Source organism: Molothrus ater, chromosome 26 (assembly GCF_012460135.2).
Source record: "Molothrus ater isolate BHLD 08-10-18 breed brown headed cowbird chromosome 26, BPBGC_Mater_1.1, whole genome shotgun sequence".
NCBI lineage: Eukaryota > Metazoa > Chordata > Aves > Passeriformes > Icteridae > Molothrus > Molothrus ater.
This window is the reverse complement of record NC_050503.2, coordinates 1,062,547-1,081,850: the sequence shown is the minus strand read 5'-3', so window position 1 is coordinate 1,081,850 and position 19,304 is coordinate 1,062,547. Positions and strand designations below refer to the sequence as shown.

Below are 19,304 nucleotides of genomic sequence, written 5' to 3'. Positions count from 1 at the left end.
TTTGGGGCCAGTCTGCACTCAAGGCAGGGAGGTGAGTGCCAATGGCAGCAGGAGAGGAAGATGGGGACAGTAACCCTCCACCTGGGGGGTGGGTGCAGCCCCTCTGAACCAGATGGGGGTACAGGACTCACGTCATGGCCTGGTAGATGGACTCCACCCCATAGCGCATGGCAAACTCATCCACGATCTCCTGCGCTGTCTCATCAAAGTAAACCTTCCACGCATCGTCCCCCTTGGCGTCGGGGATCTTCACCACCCCGTTGTTTTGCAAATCCGTCACAAAGTGGAACAGGTTCTGGAGGTACAAATGAGTCCCATCAGCTCCCCAGGGCAGGTGGTGGCAGGGTGGCACTGCTGGGGAGGGGGCTGTGCCCCCTGTGCCTGTCTGGGCTGCTCACCTCATGCAGGCAGGTGTACTGAACATGGTAGGGAGCCACCTTCTCCTCACCCTTGATCTCCACACTGATGTGCAGCCGGATGGCTCCCGACACTGCAGACTTGTCTGTGCGCTTGTCTGTGGGTGCAGGGAGAGGGACAAGGTGTGAGGCTTCCCTGGGGCAACCCTGCTCACTGCCAGCCCCAAAGAGGAGCACAGTCCTCTGGCACAGGGCCAGGGCTGAAGGGACACCCAGAAGGGTGTGCAGCCAGGCTGGGGTGGGATTTGGCCACATTTCCAGCTGCTAGAGACATGGCCTTTCTGTGCCTCAGTTTCCCTTCTACAGGAGGCTGGTGTTCTAGAACCTCCTGGGTAGAGGGTTCTCAAAATGACTGGGAGAACACTTTAGCCTGATGGCTTTTGATATTAAATATTTCTAAGAGCAGACCCTGCTGCAATAACCTTCAGCCTATGGCTGGCAGCACTTCCCCCTTGGAGTCCAGGGCAGCGGGTCCCAGGCTGAGCAGGACGTGGCACCCCCTGAGCCCAGGGCCAGGGTCCCAGGCTGTGCTGCTCACCGAGGTTGTACCAGACGTCCATCTCCCCGCTCAGGGTCCGGACCTCGATGATGGTCTGGCCCAGGAAGTCGTCAGATTCCCTCTTGAAGCGCTGCTTGACGCGGGACTTGATGTCATCGTCCTCGTCCCAAACACGGACCTTGATGCGGTCAGAGGAGTTGTGGCACTCGCTGGAGAGGTGACAAAAGCCCCAGCATGAGCAGTGAAACCCTTCCAGCTACTCCCCATCACTGCTTCCCTAAACAAAAGGGACTAGCACAAAGCAGGAACTGGGCAAGAGAGCAGATGCAGGGGCACCGATCCCCTCCCAGCGGGCTCTGTGCCACACCCAGGCAGCCCCAGCACAGCCTGGATCAGCCCCTGGAGTCACACCCTCATGGCATAAAACACAACCCCAAGGGACCCCAGCACCTCAATGGGAGCAGGATGAAGCCCAGCTGGCTCCCCTCATCCTACTGGGACATGGCAAGAGCCAGCACAGCCTGGCACAAGCACGAGTGGCCAGAGAGGGGAATGGGGAGACCAGGGGTGAACTTACAAATGGAAATTCTCCTCCCAGACTGGGTTGAGATTGCCGTAGATAGTTTTAGTCCTTTTTTTGGTCTTTCCAACCTGGACAGTGACATAAGGATCACTGGAACCTGTCTTATCCTTTGCTTGCAGGCCCTGGGCACACACCACTGCAGCACAGCACAGCACAGCACAGCATGGCAGAGAGAACAGACAGAGAGAAGTCAGTGCCACAGCCACATGAAAATCCCCAAAACAGGAACCTGTGTCTCCCCAGGGGCTGAAGCTGCCTGGCAGAATGAGGGGTTGGGCAATGGGGACATTCCCATGGTCCCCAAGGTTAACCAGCTGCCTACCTGTGATGCTGATCTTGGCTGACCATTTGGAGGTGCCATCCAGGACACTCTGCTTGACCGCCTTCATCTGCTGTGTGTGCGTGGTCTTGTTGACCCCAAACACCTCCTGGATCAACTCAAATATCTCTGGTTTGTTGCGCTCCCGGATCTTCATGCGGTCCTTGAGCACCATGATGATGTTCTGGGTCCGGTCCTCTGCTCCATGCTTGGAGCTCTTCTCTGCTGCTCCTGGGAGAGGACAGGCATGGGTGAGATGGGCTGGGGGGCTGGTGGTGCCCAGGAGAGAGACAAGAGATCTCACAGGTTGGCGTGGTGGGCTTGGGGACAGGGACAGGAGGAAATGGCCTCAAGTTGCACCAGGGAAGGTTCATCAGGGGAAACTTCTTCCCCAAAAGTGTTGTCCAGCCCTGGGCCAGGCTGCCCAGGCAGTGGTGGAGTCACGCCTGGAAGTGTGCAAAAAACATGTGGCTGTGGCACTTGAGGACACTGTTTAGTGGTGGCCACAAGGGTGCTGAGCTGGTGGTTGCACCTGATAATATTAAAGGTCTTTTCCAGCCTTAACAATTCCACGATTCTACGATTCCATGCATGAATTAATCCAAACCTGGAGGGATCTACCCCCTGCCCAGGATGAGTCTGCTCTGCCCATCACTTCTCCCATGCCCAAGTCAGGAGCGGAGCTCCCTGGAGCTGCTCCCTCCTTCCTCTGCAAGGTGAGAAGGGACAAGGCTGTGGGCCCCAGGTCCTTACTCTGCAGGCAGTCAGCGTTGAGCAGGTCCTGGCACTTCTCGTGGCACTTGACGCCGCACTCGGCGCAGCGCATGCCCTGGCGGGCAATGCCCCACAGCAGCCCCTCACACTCGTAGCAGTACGTGGGGGTGGTGGCCGTCCACACCTCGAAGTTGTGGGGCGTTGTGCAGGAGATGGGGTACACTAAGGCTTGCAGGGTCTTCTTGTAAACATGGTTTTTCTGTGCAGGGACAGGGGAGAGAGGGGGAGAAACGCTGAATCAGGGCAGAGGATGCACTTGGGGACGTTGATTTAATGGTGGTGGTGCTGGGTTGACAATCAGACTTGATGATCTTATAGGTCCTTTCCAACCCTAATGATCCCATGATTCTATCCCCAGGTGCTGCCATGAGCATCCCAGATGCTCAGGCATCACCAGAGGGTGCTGGTGGGGTACAGACTCTGCATCTCCACTGCTGGCCCAGCCCCCCAGGCTCAGTTTCCCCCTCCCACCATCCCCAACCCAGCCCACCCCAGCACCTACCAGCTCCTCATTGTTCAAGGTGCTTGAGGCCAGCGCAGATGTGATTCCTGCTTTCCTGGACTGGACCAGGGACTGTGGGAAAGAAAGAGGGTCAGATCCAGCAGACCACGAGAGCTCCCTCCTACAGCCCCAGAGGCTGTGAAACACCCAGGACAGACCCCAAACCCAGACAGGGAAGGACCCTGGCTGCATGGAGAGCAGCGGGGACAGCCCAGCTCCCATTACTGCCAGCACTGCTGTGCAGTGGGACTGGAACCAGGGCAGCAGCCTATGACATTCCCAGTTCAGCAGCCTATGACATTCCCAGTTCAGCTCCAGTGGGGCAGAGCCTCTCACCATGTGTCTGAGACTCCTGAAGGGGGCACTTACCATGGCCTGTGGGCAGCCAGGGCCAGCGAGGGGGGAATAAAAAGCCATTAGTGCAAACACTTCCCAGGAGAGCCCCTTCCCTGCCAGAACCAGTGGGAGTTGGGGGAACACCCCCTCATCCAGCACTGAGCAGTCTGTGGTGGGGGCACTGTGTCCCCAAGCCACAGCACTGGTTGCAGCCTGCAAATCCCAGCAGGGAAAGGCAGCAGACCCCCAAACCCCACACATTGCCCACCCCATCACCCCCCACCCCCAAAACACCAACACAGCACAGTGCAGAAGCATCAGCAGCTGCCCAAGAGGGCTGGGGTGGGGCACCAAGTTGGGGACGGCAAGGGGGTGGGGGAATGTGGGGAGACAGGTTGGGAACAGGAGGGTGGCACCCCAGGGAGGGCACACAGTGGAGCTGACAAGGTGTAAAGAGAGGGGGAAGGAGGAGAAGGGCACCTAATTCTGGGGGACAAGGGTATCTTTGTTTCCAAAATTGCTGTTTCTTGTCATCAGGAGCGGGAGGGGACCAGCAGAGTGACCCTGTGCAATTGAGCCCAGGGACTGGAGGGGACCCCATCATGGGGGGCCCACACATCGGGGGTCTCCAGCCCCACACACTGGGACAGTGGGGACAGGAGCACAGGGTCTGGGCAACTTGGAAAAGCCATTGCCAGCCCTCCCCTGGTACGGGAGTCTGTCTGTCTGTCCAGCACCAGTGTGGTCCAAGCTGCAGGGACAGCTTGGCACGGCAGCTGGGACACGAAGGGGCAGGAATACAGCACCAGTAAAAAATGGGAAACCAGATACAGCCCTGGGAAACCTTAGGCTGATGCTTGGGGTAGGGACCAGAGCTCCGTTAAAGAGAAGCACCCTCGGGTAGGGAGAGCCCAGCTCCCCACTGCAGGGAGGGCCAGGAGCCCCCCGGGCAGTGTGGGACGCCCCCCTCGGCAGGGCTGGGGGCAGGGGGCTGGCCGGCAGCCCCAGGGCGCTGTCTCTTTAACCCCTCGCACCGCGCTCACCAGATCGCTGACTAGAGGGAGAGATTTGCGTCCAGGCTTAATGTCGGGCATGCTGTTAATGCAGCGCAGAAACCTTACAGCCGCCCCCCTGCCGCAGGGAAGGCCCAGCCAGGCCACAGGAAAGAAAACAGAGAACACAAGCCATGTTAGAGGCAGCTGGGGAGCGGGGCACGGGCGGCGCAGTCCGGTGGGGCAGCAGGAGCAAAGCTGGCAGCTGTGGGGGCGTGCCTTGGGAGGAACCTCACCAAATCGCTAACTAGGGGGATGGGTTTTCGCTTGCGAATGTCCGGCATGCTGTCTATAATGATCAGCCCACCACCAGGCCTGCAAGAGAGAGGAGAGTCAGCGGGCAAGGGGAAACTGAGGCAGGAAGGGGCCCCCTGCTGTTGCCCCACGGTCACTCAGCACTTCAGAGAACCACGGAATGGTTTGGGTTGGAAGGGACCTTAAAGCACATCTCGTTCCATGCCCTGCTAAGGGCAGGGACACCTTCCACTAGATCAGGTTGCCAACCTGGCCTCGGATACTTCCAGGGGTGGGGCAGCCACAGCTGCTCTGAACAATCTGTGCCAGGGCTTCACCACTCTCACAGGAAAGGATTTCTTCTTAATATCTAGGACTTGGAGAATATGACTGCAAAGCAACCCCTGAGTGGCCAGGGACCCACCCATGGGATCCCCATTCCCACCACCACTCCAGCCAGGGTAGGGATCACTGAACTAAAAACTAAGGGGAAAGGGATTTTGGTAAAAAACTGTGATTTTTCCCCACATGGAGCTTAACCATGAAATGAAACCCAGGAGAAAAACTGCCCATTTGGCTTAGTCAGCTTTGGCTTTGCAGTGTGAGGCTGGAGAGCTGGGGTTCCCTCTGGGACCCCCAAAGGGGAGCACTGTGCAGGTGAGCCTCAAGTTTTGCTGCAAGGGAACCCAAGGCAGGAGTGGAACTTCACAGCCCTGCTGGAAAGAAACCCCTGGAGTGATCTGAGGGTTCTCAGGCAACCTACCAGGTTCTGCCCAGGTCCATGGCAGGGCTGTCTGCGAGGGCAAGACAGGACTGAGAGCTCCAGCCTGTCCAGGTGAGAGGCTCTGGATTCCTCATGACACCACTCCATGGGGGAAGCAGGAATTGCCACCCCTCCTGATCCCCATCTCAACTCACCTCCTCGCTCTCCCCCTCAGCAGCAGCTCTTGGGGTCACAGAGCAATGTCATGTCTGCTGGCTGCTCCAAAAGCACTGACCAGCCCCAAAATTCAGCTCCAAAAGACTGGCCTCCCTGAATGCCCACAGCCTGGCAACCCTTCCCCACACAAGCCCATTGATGCTGAGCTCATTAATCACATCCTAATGAGGAGAGGGGCTGAGATCCCAGGGGGCAGAGTGTGCCCAGCTTCCCCTTGTACTCACCCGCCTTTGAACCACAGGGATTTTTCTCCATCACCTTCCCCGCGGGCCTGGAAAACAAAGGACAAGTGTCAGGGCACAGCAAGAGCCACCAGCATGGGGACAGCGCCCCCAGGGCAGTGAACGCTCACAGCACTGCAGGAGCATGGAAGGATGAGCAGGGTGGGCAGAGAAAGGTGTGCTCCAAAACCAAGGGGGCTCTTCCCAGCAAAGAGCCAGCACTGGGAATAAATCTCTTCAGGAGGCTGAGCTGGGTGAGCAAGTGGGTGGGCTTCAGCAAAGGGAATGAGGCTGGTAAAGCAGGGGGCATGGCTATACTGTGTGAAAATTCAGGGCTTGGGGGAGTGAAGAAGCATCACAAAAGCTCAGCAGGTCCTCAGGGACCCACAGCAGTTGGAAAAAAGAGCAGGGAAAAGCCAGAGCACATGGAAGAGGGTGTGTGTGCAGGGATCATCCAGCAGTGCCAGCTACCCCGGCAGGCAGGGGATTATTTTGGAGGAAAAGGGCAGAGAGAGACCATTACCCCTCCTTCATGGGCAATCCCTGAGCACACACACACACACAGGGAAGGCACACACGTGGCTGGGAGGTTCCAGGTGGACATGCTTACCTGCAGGCAGGCTACACCCCTTCCCTGCAGGAAGGGGAGACGCGGATGCAAGGGCCATGGTGGTGGACAACTGAAAAGAGAAGCGGTGGGGAGGGGGACCGAGACCCCGGGGAGCGAATCCAGAGCCAAAACAAAAAGAAAAGATGGAGGATGGAGTCTAAAAACAAAACAAAATATTGTCAACTCAACAGAGGGGAGAGGGCGGGGGTCTCGCACCAGCACACGCATGCAGCACACACGGGGGATCCTCAGCACTCCCGGCCCCTCTGGGGCATCCCACTTGGTGCCAGTGGGGTTGTGGGCACCACTGTTGGCACCACAGAGTCTGTGGATGTCTCTGGAAGCTGCCCAGGTGTGGAAAGGGGCTGTGCCCCCAGCCCTGAGCCGTGGCCAGGGGGTCCTCACCTCCTGCAGCTGCATGCAGACCTTGTTGAAGGCTCTCAGCCAGTTGGCTTTGGCTCGTGCTTTGGGGTCCTGCACCTCCTCTTCTGCCGGCTCCCTGCAAGCACACACACCCCCTGTCACCTCCCAGCACAGCACCAGGGAGGGGGGAGCAGCCCCCACAGCCCCAGCAGGTCTGAGGCTGCAACTGGGGGATCCTGATGTGCCTTGAGACAGTGCAGACATGGCAAAACTGCCCCTTGGAACCAGGAAGGACTGAAAAGGCAGCAGGTGCCACTGCAAAGGGCAGCCACAATCAGGGCAGAGCACTGGGGAGAAGCCAGAAGCTCCCCCATCCTCAGGAAACCCTGCCCTAGGCACCCAAGTGGCACAGAGGGCACAGCTGGTGACACCAGCATGTGAATTAAACATCCTCTGCCCCCCATCTCCCCAGCACAATGTCCTCTGGCCACTTCCCTGGGTAAAGAGCACCCAACACCCCAGTGGTTCCAAGCCCAGTGAAAAGTGTCTGCCTGGACGTGCTGGGTGTTGTGGGTTTTTTTCTCCTCTCCTACAAAATCAAGACAGAGAGGAAAAACAAAGAAATGCTTCAAACACACCAGTCTCCTGGAGAGGCTGGTGTGATGCAACATGGAGAGAGGAACCCAGAACTGCTCTGGGAAGAGGCCATGGGGCACTCAGGAGATGAACCTGCTCAGACCTGGGGGCTCTGTCTGTGCTAATCAGCATTAACCTGTGGTTCCCAGCAGTAATCCACAGTCCCCAGTGCTACTCTGGGGTCCCAAAAGCTAATTTGGGGTCATCAGTGCTAACTTGAGGCCCTCAGCACTAATCTGGGTGTCTCAACACAATCTGGGGTTCTCAGCACAATCCATGGTCCCCAGCACTAATCCACAGTCCCCAAATCCTAGCACAGGACTCCTAAGTCCCCTGCCCAGTGGGTACTGAGGCAGACATGACCTGAGGCCCTCAGGTTCCTGCTAGGTCTTGGGCCTAAATATCCTTTTTTTTTTTTAACAGCTCATTACACATTGGTTTAAATTTGAGATTCTCCATTCCTGCTGTGTAATTTAAACTAAATAAAAGGCTGAAAAAGCCCATCACAGCGGTTCACCTCTGCACGGAGCAGTGACACTCACTGAAAATGGAAATGATCAATAATGATATTTGAATAATCTGTCCCCAAGACATGAATTATTCACATGCTGCACCAGGAACCTGACCACCAATTAATTCACTTGTACAGCACAGGAGGCCATGGATGAGCTTCTACCAGGCCTGGGGAGAGGACTGACTTCTGTAAAGGAAATCTCCTCTTCTGACCAAGCTCCACCCAGGGTGCCAAGAGCCTGTGCCAGAGGAGAGGAATCACAGCCCTGAGATCCCATTCCCCCAGCCCCATGTTTGTCCCAGGTTATAAACCTGCAGCCCTGCAGCCCCAGCAGGTTCCTGAACACCTTGAGCCATGCTTAGCACAGGGGGTGGCTGGGCCCAGGGGCCCAGGCCATGTGCCCAGGGTGCTGGCTCTTGCCTGGGTGGCACAAGGTGGGCTTGCCCCACCTCGATGGCTCAGGCACCTGGAAAAGCTCCAGACACAGCAGAAGGTCCCTGGTCCTGTGCCAAGCACCAGCACCATCCCTGACCCACCTCCAGAGCATCCTCAGTGCCTGCAGGCACAGTGCCATCCCAGGGACACCACAGGTCAGCTTCCCCTCCTACCTCTCCGCTGGTTTTGGGGGCTCAGTCTCCGGGGCTGCCTCTTGCAGGGGAACTTCCTCCTCTGCCCGCTGGGCCTGGAGGGCCTCAGGGGCTTCCTGGGGAGCAGAGGTGTCCCTCTCCTCCTTCCTCTCCTCTTTCCTCTCCTCCTTCCTCTCCTCCTTCCTTTCCTGCTGCTGAGGCTTCTGCTGTGGGACCAGCTGGGGTTGCTGCTGCTGTTGCTGTTGCTGCTGCTGTTGCTGCTGCTGCAGGACCTGTTGCTGTTGCTGCTGCTGCTGTGGCTGCTGTGGCAGGGGTTTCTGTGGTGGTGGGTACGTTTCATGCTCAGGGGGTTCATAGGTGTCCTGCTCCCGCAGCTCCTCCTCCTCCTCCTCTTCCAACTCCTCTTCCTTGGGGTAGCCTTCCTCAGTCTCACTGTAGTCCTCAATGAACTCTTCCTCCTCCTCCTCCAGGTAGAGATCATCATCATCCTCCTCCTCCCAGCGGGGGGAGTCCTTGCGGTAGCTGACGGAGCTGTGGCAGGAGTGGTAGGAGTCCCCGTCCCTCTCGTCCAGCTCCGAGTCCCTCAGGCTCTCGTTCTCGAAGTCCTCGCTCAGCTGGGAGCTGCCCTGGCTCAGCTCGGCCGACGAGGCGTAGCGGCTGCTCCCTGTGGGGCTGAGGGGCGAGGGGACACAAGGACAGGGCTCCCGTGGGTCCGTGGCACCCCAGGCAGAGCCCCAGGCCCTGCACCAGGGCCGGGAGGATGTGCAGCTCCCATCGGGAGCCGAAGGCACAGAACCAGGAAACTCCATCGGCTGGAACCAGCCCCCCAAGAGGGGCACTCTGAGCTGCCTGCCTGTGCCTGGGCTGACAGTGGGGATTGGCTGACAGTGTCTGTCTCCTGGGCTCACCCCAGCCAGGGGTGGGGACAGCAGCACCCCCAGCCAGATCCTGCCTCCTGCTGCTGCCATTCACCCTGTCCTGCCCCTGACACACAGATCTGTCACCCGTGCTCTGCACAGCCCTCCCAGGCACCCCCACCCCAGGACACCCCCTTAACCCCCTCACTCCTCTTAACACCATCCCTACCTGGGGGGCTCCTCTCTGCTCTTGCTGCCAGGCCAGACTCCTTCCCCCACCCCATGTGTCCCCCCAGCCCCCTCCTCTCTCACAGGTGCCTGCACTGGGAGGCCCACAGGGGCCCTGTGGCCCGGGAGGCTGCCAGGGACAGGGCAGCCCCATGGCTCCGTGGGGACAGGCTGACAGAAGCAGACATGCAGACAGGACAGGGACATGCCAAGGAAGAGGCCGACACCACATCTCCAGCACTGGCAGCCAGGGCTCAGGGGGTGCGTGAGGGGACAAAGGTGAGGGGCTGGGCTGGGCAGAGCCCAGAGTGGCTGAGCCAGGCTGTGGGAAGCCAGGGGACACCGCAGAGAAGGGAGTGCTGGGGGATGGCTCAGGCTGATCCCAGCTGGGAGGGGTACTGGCGCCATCCAGGTACCTTGGGAAGGAGCACTTGGGGCACAGGGATGCAGGAGACACAGCTCACACCTGGAAACCCCACACCTCCCCATCCTGATCCTGGCCAGAGCTGGGAGAGGCACTCTTGGCGCATCGCAGGATCCCAAATCACTGCATGAAGCTTTTGCCCAGACAGGCACACCGTGGCAGGTGACCAGGAACAGGGAGTGGCATTTGAGTCCCCAAGGGCCCAGTCCCACACCCGCTGACACGACAAGGAACAGGCAGCGGTGCTGCCAGACAGTGGCAGTGCCAGCAAGCGGGACCAGGATGCCGGGACGTCACCCCATGAACTGGGGTGCAGCAGCAAGAGGAGCTGGGGAGGACACCTGAGCACCCCAAAGCTGTCCCTGTAGGAGGCTGATTCGGGGCGGGGAGGGTGGCACAAGGCCGCCCTTGCCAGGACTGGTGTTGGCCTCACCATGGCTGCAAGGACCGAGCACAGCACTCTGCGACGGCACACGGCACACGCACAGGTAGGGACCCACCTATCCGATAGGTCTAGGGACCGCCTGCTCTCAAGGGAAGGCTGGCGGCTGGTCCGCCTGCTCGACTCAGAACCGGACTCAGCGTCGCTGCGTCCGTTTGCGGCAGAGTCTACGCTACCATAGCGTCTGCCAGGGGAGGAGAGGAACATGGTCAGCGAGGTCCCACCGCCACCCGCCACCCCCTGCTGCCGTGGGGACACTGGCAGGGAGGCTCTGTCCACCTGGATGGGGCTGGCACTTTGGGTTGGGCCCTGCCACGTCTGTGTCCCCAGCCACCCCACGCTCAGCTGCCCAGCTCCCAGCAGGGACAGCCAGGGGTGGGGGGCCCCAAGCCCAGTGAGGACAGAGGAGGGCAGTGACCCAAAAGAGTTTGAAAACTTCCCAGTGAGAAGGAAAGGTTTGGATGGGGCCAGCACCACCCTGCTCTTCCTCACCTCATCCTTCCCTCTGTCACCCACCGCACTGGGAGCGCCATCCCTGGCGTCCCCCTGGGGACCCGCTGGCCTCTGTCACCTGTGGGGGAGGTTGAGAGAGCTGGTGCCAGGGTGAGCTGGCTGTGGCCACTGTACCTGATGGGAGCCTGGTCCGAGTAGTCCATCTCGTAGCTCTGCATGGAGTCAGTGTAGGAGTCGCGGGAGCTCTGCTGCTGGTGCCTCATGGGGTACTGGTGCACGGAGGCGTTGGGCTGGGACGTGGTGTAGTAGGGTGGGGGGATGCTGTTGCTGGTCTCGCTGCGGTAGTCACTGTCCCGGTCGTCCACGGTACTGTCAGGGTCATCGTCTGCAAGGGGCCACAGTGAGCAGGGCAGGGGATGGCCCAAATCTGCCCCCCACCCTGCACAGACCCTTTAGTGCCACCACTGTATCCCCACCGCTGTGAGACTGTGCTGGGGAGGTGGGCCCAGGGCAGGATGAGGGGCGAGCTGACGTTGTCAGCACAGGAAGGGTCTGGGGGGATGAGGGGAAGGTGGAGGGGGAATTTGGGACATACAGAAGGGGGAAGAGGATGGGGGCAGGGACCCTCCCTCTGCCCCACCAATGCTCCACCACAGAGGCAAAGCCTGAGCTGCTCATTGCCACTGGGACACCCCAAGGGCACAGAGCCCCATGGTGCCATATCCCCACCAGCCCATGGGGACAGCCCTGCCCAGGACAGGGCACTTGGTGACACTGTCCTCACCCAGTACAGAGTCAAGGCACAAGGCCACAGGCTAGACCCAAGCTCCAGGTCCTCTGAGCCCTGGGGCCAGGCAAAGAGGGATGTGCTGGGGACCCCCAGGCTGGGAAGAGAGGAGTGGGCAGGATACTTACTCTGCTGTTCTCCCCAGCCAAAATAATTCCAGTTGCCTACAAAGAAAGGGGCAGAGACAATAAAGATGGAGGCAGCTGGTTGGGAGGAACCAGCATTGCCCCAGGGGGCACCCTGGGTTGGGGACACTGCCCTGGGGACAGCATCCAGCATGGGGCACACTGGCACTGGGACACTGCCTGGGCCTGAACATGATGACACCAAGCTGGACTGGAGACAGTGCCCGAGGTGGGCATGGTGCCACCGACCCAGGCTGGGGACAATGCTATGGCCAGGCATGGTGGCACTGACAGGGGACGGGGCCTGGGGGTGGGCACAGGAGCACTGAACCATGCATGCCCCTGGGGTGGTTATAGAAGGGGGAACTGAGGCATGTGTTGGGACAAACTGAGCTGCCACCCCAAATGCCTCCACAGGGCCCCCATCCAGCAGCCCCCAACACCAGCCTGCTGCCCCTTGCCCCAGTGGAACTGTCCTCATCAGCCCCATTGCTCCTATTGCTCCCCTCCACCCACAGGAAGGCTCAGCCACTGTGGAGCTGGGAGACAGCAGAGAAACACTGGCAAACACAGGAAGGACAACAGGAGTGGGGATGGGGACTGGGTATGGGGTGGAGTTGAACCCCACTTGGGCTGGGGTCCAATGCCCCAAAGCAGATGTGGAGCCCATCCCTTAAAATTCCTCAGTGTGGGAAAGGAGGGTGTGGGTGTCCCACAGCGGGGCAGGGACAGGGCAGCACTTACAGCACTGTGAGCCATGCACAGGCAGAGGCTTTTCCTGCTCCTCCTGGAAGGCATACTGGGGAGAGAGGGGCTGGTGAGGGCTCCTGCTGGCAGCACTGCCCCTGCCCCCTCACCCCAGGCCTGGCAGCACTCACATCATCCTGGTCCCGCATCGCATTGAGCTGCTCCAGTTTCTTGGCCCAGTACCTGGCCTCCTCCTCAGGGATATCTGCGAGGGCAAAGACCCCAGCTGGTGCACAGACCTCCCAAAAACAGCCCTCAAGCTTTTGGACCCTCAGCCTCAGCTCCAAAGCTCATGAGCACCCCTGGGGCTGAGGGCAAGGAAGGGCAGCCTGGGCCTGGGGATGGGGCACCCACCCAGCGGCAGCTCAAAGCGTGTGTCAAGGAGGATGCGGTGGAAAGTCGGATCCTTGGTGCCCGAAATCTCGTTGTCAGTCATGATGACCTGGGAGTCGAGTGTGAGCCATTCCCCAGGTCCCTCCTGTCAGGTAGAAATGGGGTGAGGAGAGCTCCCAGACCCTCCTTTTGTTTCCCCACAAGCCCAGCACACAGGGTGTGACCCCAGGCAGGATGGGGAAGGCTCTGCCTGGCCCAAAGGACAGCTGGGGGTGGCACATGTCCCTTGGGGTTCAGCAGGGAGATGCCTGTGCCTGCCTCCTACCTCATTGGACTGCCTGATGGTCCGGAGGGGTATCCACACCGTGCCCACCATGGTGTCCCAGATGAGCCCCTTGTTCCACACCTCCACAGTCAGGCCCAAGTCCAGCCGATTGATCTCACTGGGGACAGGAAAGGTATCAGGTTACCCCCATGAAGTTAACCCCCCCTCGGGTCTCAGCAGCCTCCTGGGACCACCCCAGCTTCTACCTGTCCTCTCAGGGACTGCCAGGACTCAGGTGAGCCCCTCAGATCTGGGCTCAGGGCAGTGGGGGACTGCCCGTGTTGTTTATGGGGGCAAGGGGGAGCAGCAGGGATGGGGGAGCTCGGGGGACCCCTGGACACTCACAACATGAAGTCCTGCACAGCCCTGGACACTCACAACATGAAGTCCTGCTCCCAGGAGGGCAGGTTGCCCCGCACTGCGATGGTCGTGCTCTTGACATTTTGCACCTTCAGGGTCACGTAGGTGTTAAACTTCTCTGTGGGAACGAGCAGAGGGTGAAGTGACCCCCAGTGTGTCCCCACTCCCCAACACTGCCCCCTGCCACCCCCACACACTTCCCTCAGCACCCCAGTCCCAGGAGAGATCCTGCATCTGCCAGGGCTGGGAGGATGTGAGCCCCCCACTCCATCCAGGGTATCCCCATTTGTGTGTGTGTGTCCCCAACTTGCCAAATGATGCCTCCAGAGCTAAGGGTCCCCTTGACCCCCTTCCCCAGCCCCTCCTCTGATCCTGCCACACCCAACCAACCCAAGAGCCCCCCACTCTCTCCCCTGAGGTGGGGTCTCACTCACCTTGGGGCCCATCATACTTGGCCTTTTTAACTGTGGGGACAAAGGGAAGGAAGAAAATCAGGCTGAGACCCTGGGGAAAGGCTGGGGATCCCCACCAGGGTGTCAAAGGGGTGGGAGGACCCCAGTCCTGGTTGACCCCCACGGCCCCCCCAGCTGCCAGGTGAGAAAAGTGCTGGGATCCCCCATGCCAAGTGAGGTGAGGGATCAGATATGAGATGGAGGGGAGAAAATGCTCCCCCAAAAAAACGCTACTCTGGGACAGCTTGCAACCCCAAATGACCAGCCTTCCTCTATTGAGGGGGTGTTACCCCCCCTCACCCCACACTTTTGACTTGGGATTTATTTGGAGAAACAGATGATGTTACCATCCATATCCAGAGGAAAACCGGTGACATGGGGGACGCTGTTCCCCACTCGAGTCCCATCTGGGTGGCAGCAGCCCAGCAGAACCAGGGTTAAGGCTCTCCCAAACAACTGACCCACATTTCCCGCAGGAAACCGGGTGGGTCAGGGCTTGTAACCCTCCCTGACCCAAAACAGCCCCAGGGGTAGAGGAGATGCCCCCCCAAAATCCTATACAGCCCCAAAACACCTCCCACACTGCATCCCAGCCCTGCCTCTCCCGTGGGGGCACTGTGGGGCTGGTTCCCATCGCGTCCATTGGGGGGTGCAGGGAGCCCTCTGATCCTGCTCAGTTCCACGGGAACCCCCCCAGCTCTGGCTGACACCCCCAGCTGTTCCCCTGTTGGGTGGGGGTCGGTCCCCAGCCTGTGGCTGCAGTGGGGGGGCAAAGGGAACCGAGCAGGGCCGGTACCGGCGCCGCCAATGCCGGGGGGGCGGCGGGGCCCGGGAGTGTCCTCGGAGCTGTCGGGAGGGGACCGGGCGGGGAGGGAATGACACAGCACCCGGAGAACGCGTAAATGACGCGGGTGCCAGCGGGTGCAGGACCAACGTGACCGAGCAGGGATGAAAATAGCCCTGGCGACATCAAAGGTAATTTGATTTCGGAGACGTGCCACTCGCCAGCCGCTTATCAGCCGCCACCAGCGCTGGAGGGGACGCGGGGCTGCCGCCAGCGCCACGTGCCTGGCAGGGCTGGGAGGAGGCACCAGACACCTCGGGGAAACTGAGGCAAGGGAAAGCATCACCTCGGAAAACAACTGGGGACCCTCTAACTCAGCTGCCTGCCCTGTGCCACTGAAAGGGTGACACCCTGCGTGGCTTTCTGCCTCAAGGAAGGTCAGCAGCGACGTCAGTGGCAGCCATGTTCCCAGGGAATCACAGAGATGGGGAATTCACACTTGGGGGCTTGGCACAAAGCTCCGGGATCCAAAGATCCTCGAGTGACACAAGGCTGGGAGCCTGGGGGCTGTGTGGGGATGGCTGGCACCACTGTGTGTAATGATTATGTAAATGAAATAGAATGTATTTATACATTATATTATACATATTATAAATTGATATCATTCTATTCTAACAGAGCATTTGGAGCCAGAACCTGCCTGTGGCTGACAGGGATCCCCCTTCCCCCGGGCCCAGGGGCACCCACTATTCTTCACCAGCTGCTGCTTCCAAAAAGGAACGGGAGAGCAGAGGAAGGAAAAGCTCCAAAAATACCCGAGCTGACAGGAACAAACAATTACCCAGGGGACACGTGGCTTTCCTGGCTGTCATCTCCTGCCAGGGAGAAGTCCTGCTGTCACCATCTGCAGGATGTGCTGCCCTCCCACCCATCAAAGGGTCCCCAAAGCTGGCACAGGGGTGGTGAGACCTGGGGTGCCACCCTGGGGCTAAATTCAACCTGAGTCTCCAGGCAAGGAGCTGAGGACAGTGTGACACTTATGTGACATCAACAAGCTGGGGTCTCCCCAGGCTGGGGTGATCTCACTCCTCTCAGGGGGTGTTGAATAGTTGGGGAAATTGAGGCAGGAGGCAGCTGGCAGAGATTGGACTGGGAATGGCATGAAAGCTGGGCTGGGCTATTGGCATGCCCCAACAGGCCTGTCTGTCTGTCTGTCCACCCCTCTGCCTGTCCACACATCCATCCTGCTGCCTGTCCATTACCAGTCTCTCCACCCACCCATCCCTCCAGCCATCCACCCACCCATCTGCCATCCATCTTGCTGTCCATCATCCTCCCACCCCTCTATCCATCCACCCACGCCTCTGTCCTTCCTGTCTCTCCACTCACCAATCCTTCTGTCCATCCACCCACCCCTCTGTCCATTTTCCTGTCTCTCCACTCACCCATCCTTCTGCCTATCCATCCATTTGCATGTCTGTCCACCCACTCCAACCACCCACCATTTGTCCATCTCCTGTGTGTCCATCCCTCTGTCCCTCTCTGTTCACCCACCCATGCCTCTGCCTGTCCACCCCACTCTCTGTCCACTCACCGGTCTCTCCACACACCCTCCCTATGTCTGTCCCCCCATACATCTGTCTGTCCATCATCCAACCCTCTGTCCAACCCTCCATGCACCCCTCCATCCATCCTTCCATCCGTCCACCCACCCCTCTGTCCTTCCATCCACCCCTCTGTCCTTCCTCTTCCTCTGTCCCTCCACCCACCCACCCCTCAGCCTCCGTGATCACGTCTCCCATCCCCTTCATCCATCTGTCCCTCCGTCTCTCCATCTGTCTCTCCAGCTGCCCGTCCGCCCGCCTGTCCATCTGTCCGTCTGCCTCCCGCCACTCCAGACACCCCCTCCTGTCCCCACTCACCCCACACTCCCAGGTCACTCCAGTGCCTGTCACACAGGGACAGCCCCTGGCACGAAGCCCCCCAGGAGGGGCAGGGAAAGCCGGGGGGAGGCTCTGGGGTGGCACCCCCGCCCCCGGGACCCCCAAAATAGCACGGGAAGCGTGAGCAGCGAGTGGTGACAGGGCACTGGGGGAAGCCCCAGCCCACTCGGAGCTGCTTCTGAGCAGCCACCCCCAGCGCCACCGAGGGTGTCACCACATGTGACAGTCCTTTAAGTGGCAGTAAAGAGGCACCTCCCCTGCCAGAGGAGAGTCCTCGAAATCTGGGGATGGCGGGGGGGCACACAGGGGCACGCCAGCTGTGGCACTGCCACCAGAGAGGGGGCTGTGACAGCACCTCAGGGACAAGGACACGTCAGGGGCTGGAAGGGGCACAGCCCCCATCCTGATGAACTCAGGCAGCACCAGGAGAGCCCCATTTCCTCCAGATTTCTCCTGGGGTGGGCGAATCCCAGACACTCTATGCCCCCACCCTTGTCCCAGCTGTCACTCTGCCACCTCCATCCTCTGACCCCAAGACACACAAGTGCTACCCCGTCCCCACCAGGATGTCATAGGGCCTTGACAAGGGGGTAAAGGGACCCCCCCCGACTTCTGTCCCCCCTCACTGAGCATTCAATCCAGACTAACCAGCGAGGCTGAGGCCAAGCCTGCAGGACTCATTTGTGCACTGGGGTGGGCAGGGCTCAGTGTGTTCAGTGCAGGGATCCCCTACCTGGGCAGTCCCCCAGTACATCCCAGTATGGGGTGACCAGCATCAGATCCCCTAACTGGGCACACAGCACCAGGCCCCCAGGCTCCTACCCTGACCCCCCCAGCTGCCCCGACTCCCACCAGCATCCCCATGCCAGGCTGAGCAACACCTGCAGGGGCACAGGGGGCTCTGGGGCTCAGGCTGTAATCTGAGGGGGGTATTTAGGGGTGCACAGAGGGAAGTGGGGAGGGCGTGGGATTTGGGGTGCATGGGGTCTGTTTCGGGGGGTGAGAATGTAGAAATACATAGATGGGTATGGATGATTTTAGGGGGATTGAGAGAATGTAGAGATACATAGATGAGGGTGGATGATTTTGGGAGTGGAGGGATTTTGGGGGTCGGGGATGCTTCAGGGTGTAATTGGCGGGGGGGTGGGGATGGATGTGGGGTGTTGGGGGCACAGATGGGATGTTTTTGATGAGGGGGTGGTTGGGAATGCAGAGGGCTGCATCTGCAGGATGGGGGTGCCTGAGGATAGGCGTGAGGGGTGGGGTCCTGGGGGGTTGGGGCAGGGGGGTATATGGGGAGAGATGCGATGGTGGGGGGGTGGGTGTATGGGCAGGGGTGTCTGGGGGGGTGAGCACGGTGAGGTCTGCGCTTGAGGGGGGTGTGGGAAGAGACACGAAGGGGGCAGGATGGGAAGAAGGGGGCTCCGAGGGGGCGGCAATCTGGAGAGGCTGGCGTGGGCGGCGAGAGGGGAGCCCCCTCCCCACGGCGGGGGAGGGCCACGGAGGGAGCCCGGGGGGGTTTATAGGGGAGCCCCCTCCCTCCCCGGCAGTGGGAAGTTATGGGGGCAGCTTCCCGCCCCATGGCGCTGGGAGGATATGAAGGAAACCCGGGAGTTCCGGGGGGAGCCCCTTCCCACAGCGGGAGGGGAGCCCGGGAGGGTTCCGGGGGGAGCCCCGTCCCTCCCCTGCCGTCCCCATGGGGCGGCGGGAGGCGCGGAGGGAGCCCCGTCCCTCCCGGCGGGGGTTTGGGGTCAGGACCAGCGTTCGGGGGGATCCCGGCGGGTTCCGGGGATCCCGGGGGGTTCCGGGGATCCCTGCGCGGGCAGGGCGCGCCCACACCCCCGCCCCTCCCCCACCCCCGCTCCTGGCTCCCGCGCCGCGCGCGCGCCCCCGCCGGTTCATTCATAAATCCACGCGCCGGGCGCTCGTGAATGGAGCCGTTCCCACGGCCCCCCCGCCTCACCGCCCCCTCCCGCCCGCACTCCCCTCAGCCCCGCCGGCCCCGCAGCCCCGCGCTCCCCCCTCTCCGCCCCGGGCTCCGCTCCGTCCCCGCGCGGGACGCGCCCCCCGCCCGGCCCGCGCCCCGTGCCCCGCGCCCCGGTACCTCCGACGCAGAGCAGCGACATGGCGGCGGTGCGGGTGCCGGGGGGCGCGGGGGGCGCGGGGGGCCCTGGCCGCCGCCCGGCTCTAGCGCGCCGCCATCTTCCCTCAGCACCGCGGACAGCGCCTGACGTCACCGCCGCCCCCGCCCGCGCGGCACCGCCCCCGAGCCCCGCCCGGCGCCGGGGCCGAGCCGGGTCTGGGGTCCCGGGGGGGGCACGGAGCGGAACGCGCGGCACGGCCCGGCCACACGGCACGGCACCGCCCGGCACCGCCCGGCTCGGCTCGGCACGGCACGGCACGGCAGGGCTCGGCACGGCTCGGCTCGGCTCGGCACGGCACGGCACGGCAGGGCTCG

The 19,304-nt window shown here is 60.9% G+C and overlaps 1 protein-coding gene across 1 annotated transcript in view; it reads right to left on the bottom strand.

Annotated features, from left to right (window-relative positions):
• UNC13A (unc-13 homolog A) overlaps positions 1-19,053 on the bottom strand; it is a 37,351-nt gene extending 18,298 nt beyond the window's left edge. The window contains exons 1-21 of the mRNA XM_036399224.1: positions 18,951-19,053; positions 14,102-14,131; positions 13,686-13,785; positions 13,308-13,425; positions 13,004-13,127; positions 12,781-12,854; positions 12,647-12,701; positions 11,906-11,941; positions 11,165-11,375; positions 8,608-9,258; positions 6,892-6,985; positions 5,880-5,926; positions 4,718-4,796; positions 3,463-3,468; positions 3,094-3,165; positions 2,571-2,790; positions 1,821-2,048; positions 1,493-1,634; positions 955-1,124; positions 399-514; positions 132-295 (exon numbers count right to left, since the gene is read on the bottom strand). Coding sequence (XP_036255117.1) covers positions 132-295; positions 399-514; positions 955-1,124; positions 1,493-1,634; positions 1,821-2,048; positions 2,571-2,790; positions 3,094-3,165; positions 3,463-3,468; positions 4,718-4,796; positions 5,880-5,926; positions 6,892-6,985; positions 8,608-9,258; positions 11,165-11,375; positions 11,906-11,941; positions 12,647-12,701; positions 12,781-12,854; positions 13,004-13,127; positions 13,308-13,425; positions 13,686-13,785; positions 14,102-14,131; positions 18,951-18,972 — 2,759 coding nt within the window. The 5' untranslated portion in view covers positions 18,973-19,053. The remainder of the gene's footprint in view (positions 1-131; positions 296-398; positions 515-954; positions 1,125-1,492; positions 1,635-1,820; positions 2,049-2,570; positions 2,791-3,093; positions 3,166-3,462; positions 3,469-4,717; positions 4,797-5,879; positions 5,927-6,891; positions 6,986-8,607; positions 9,259-11,164; positions 11,376-11,905; positions 11,942-12,646; positions 12,702-12,780; positions 12,855-13,003; positions 13,128-13,307; positions 13,426-13,685; positions 13,786-14,101; positions 14,132-18,950) is intronic.
• Between the last annotated feature and the right edge of the window lie 251 nt (positions 19,054-19,304).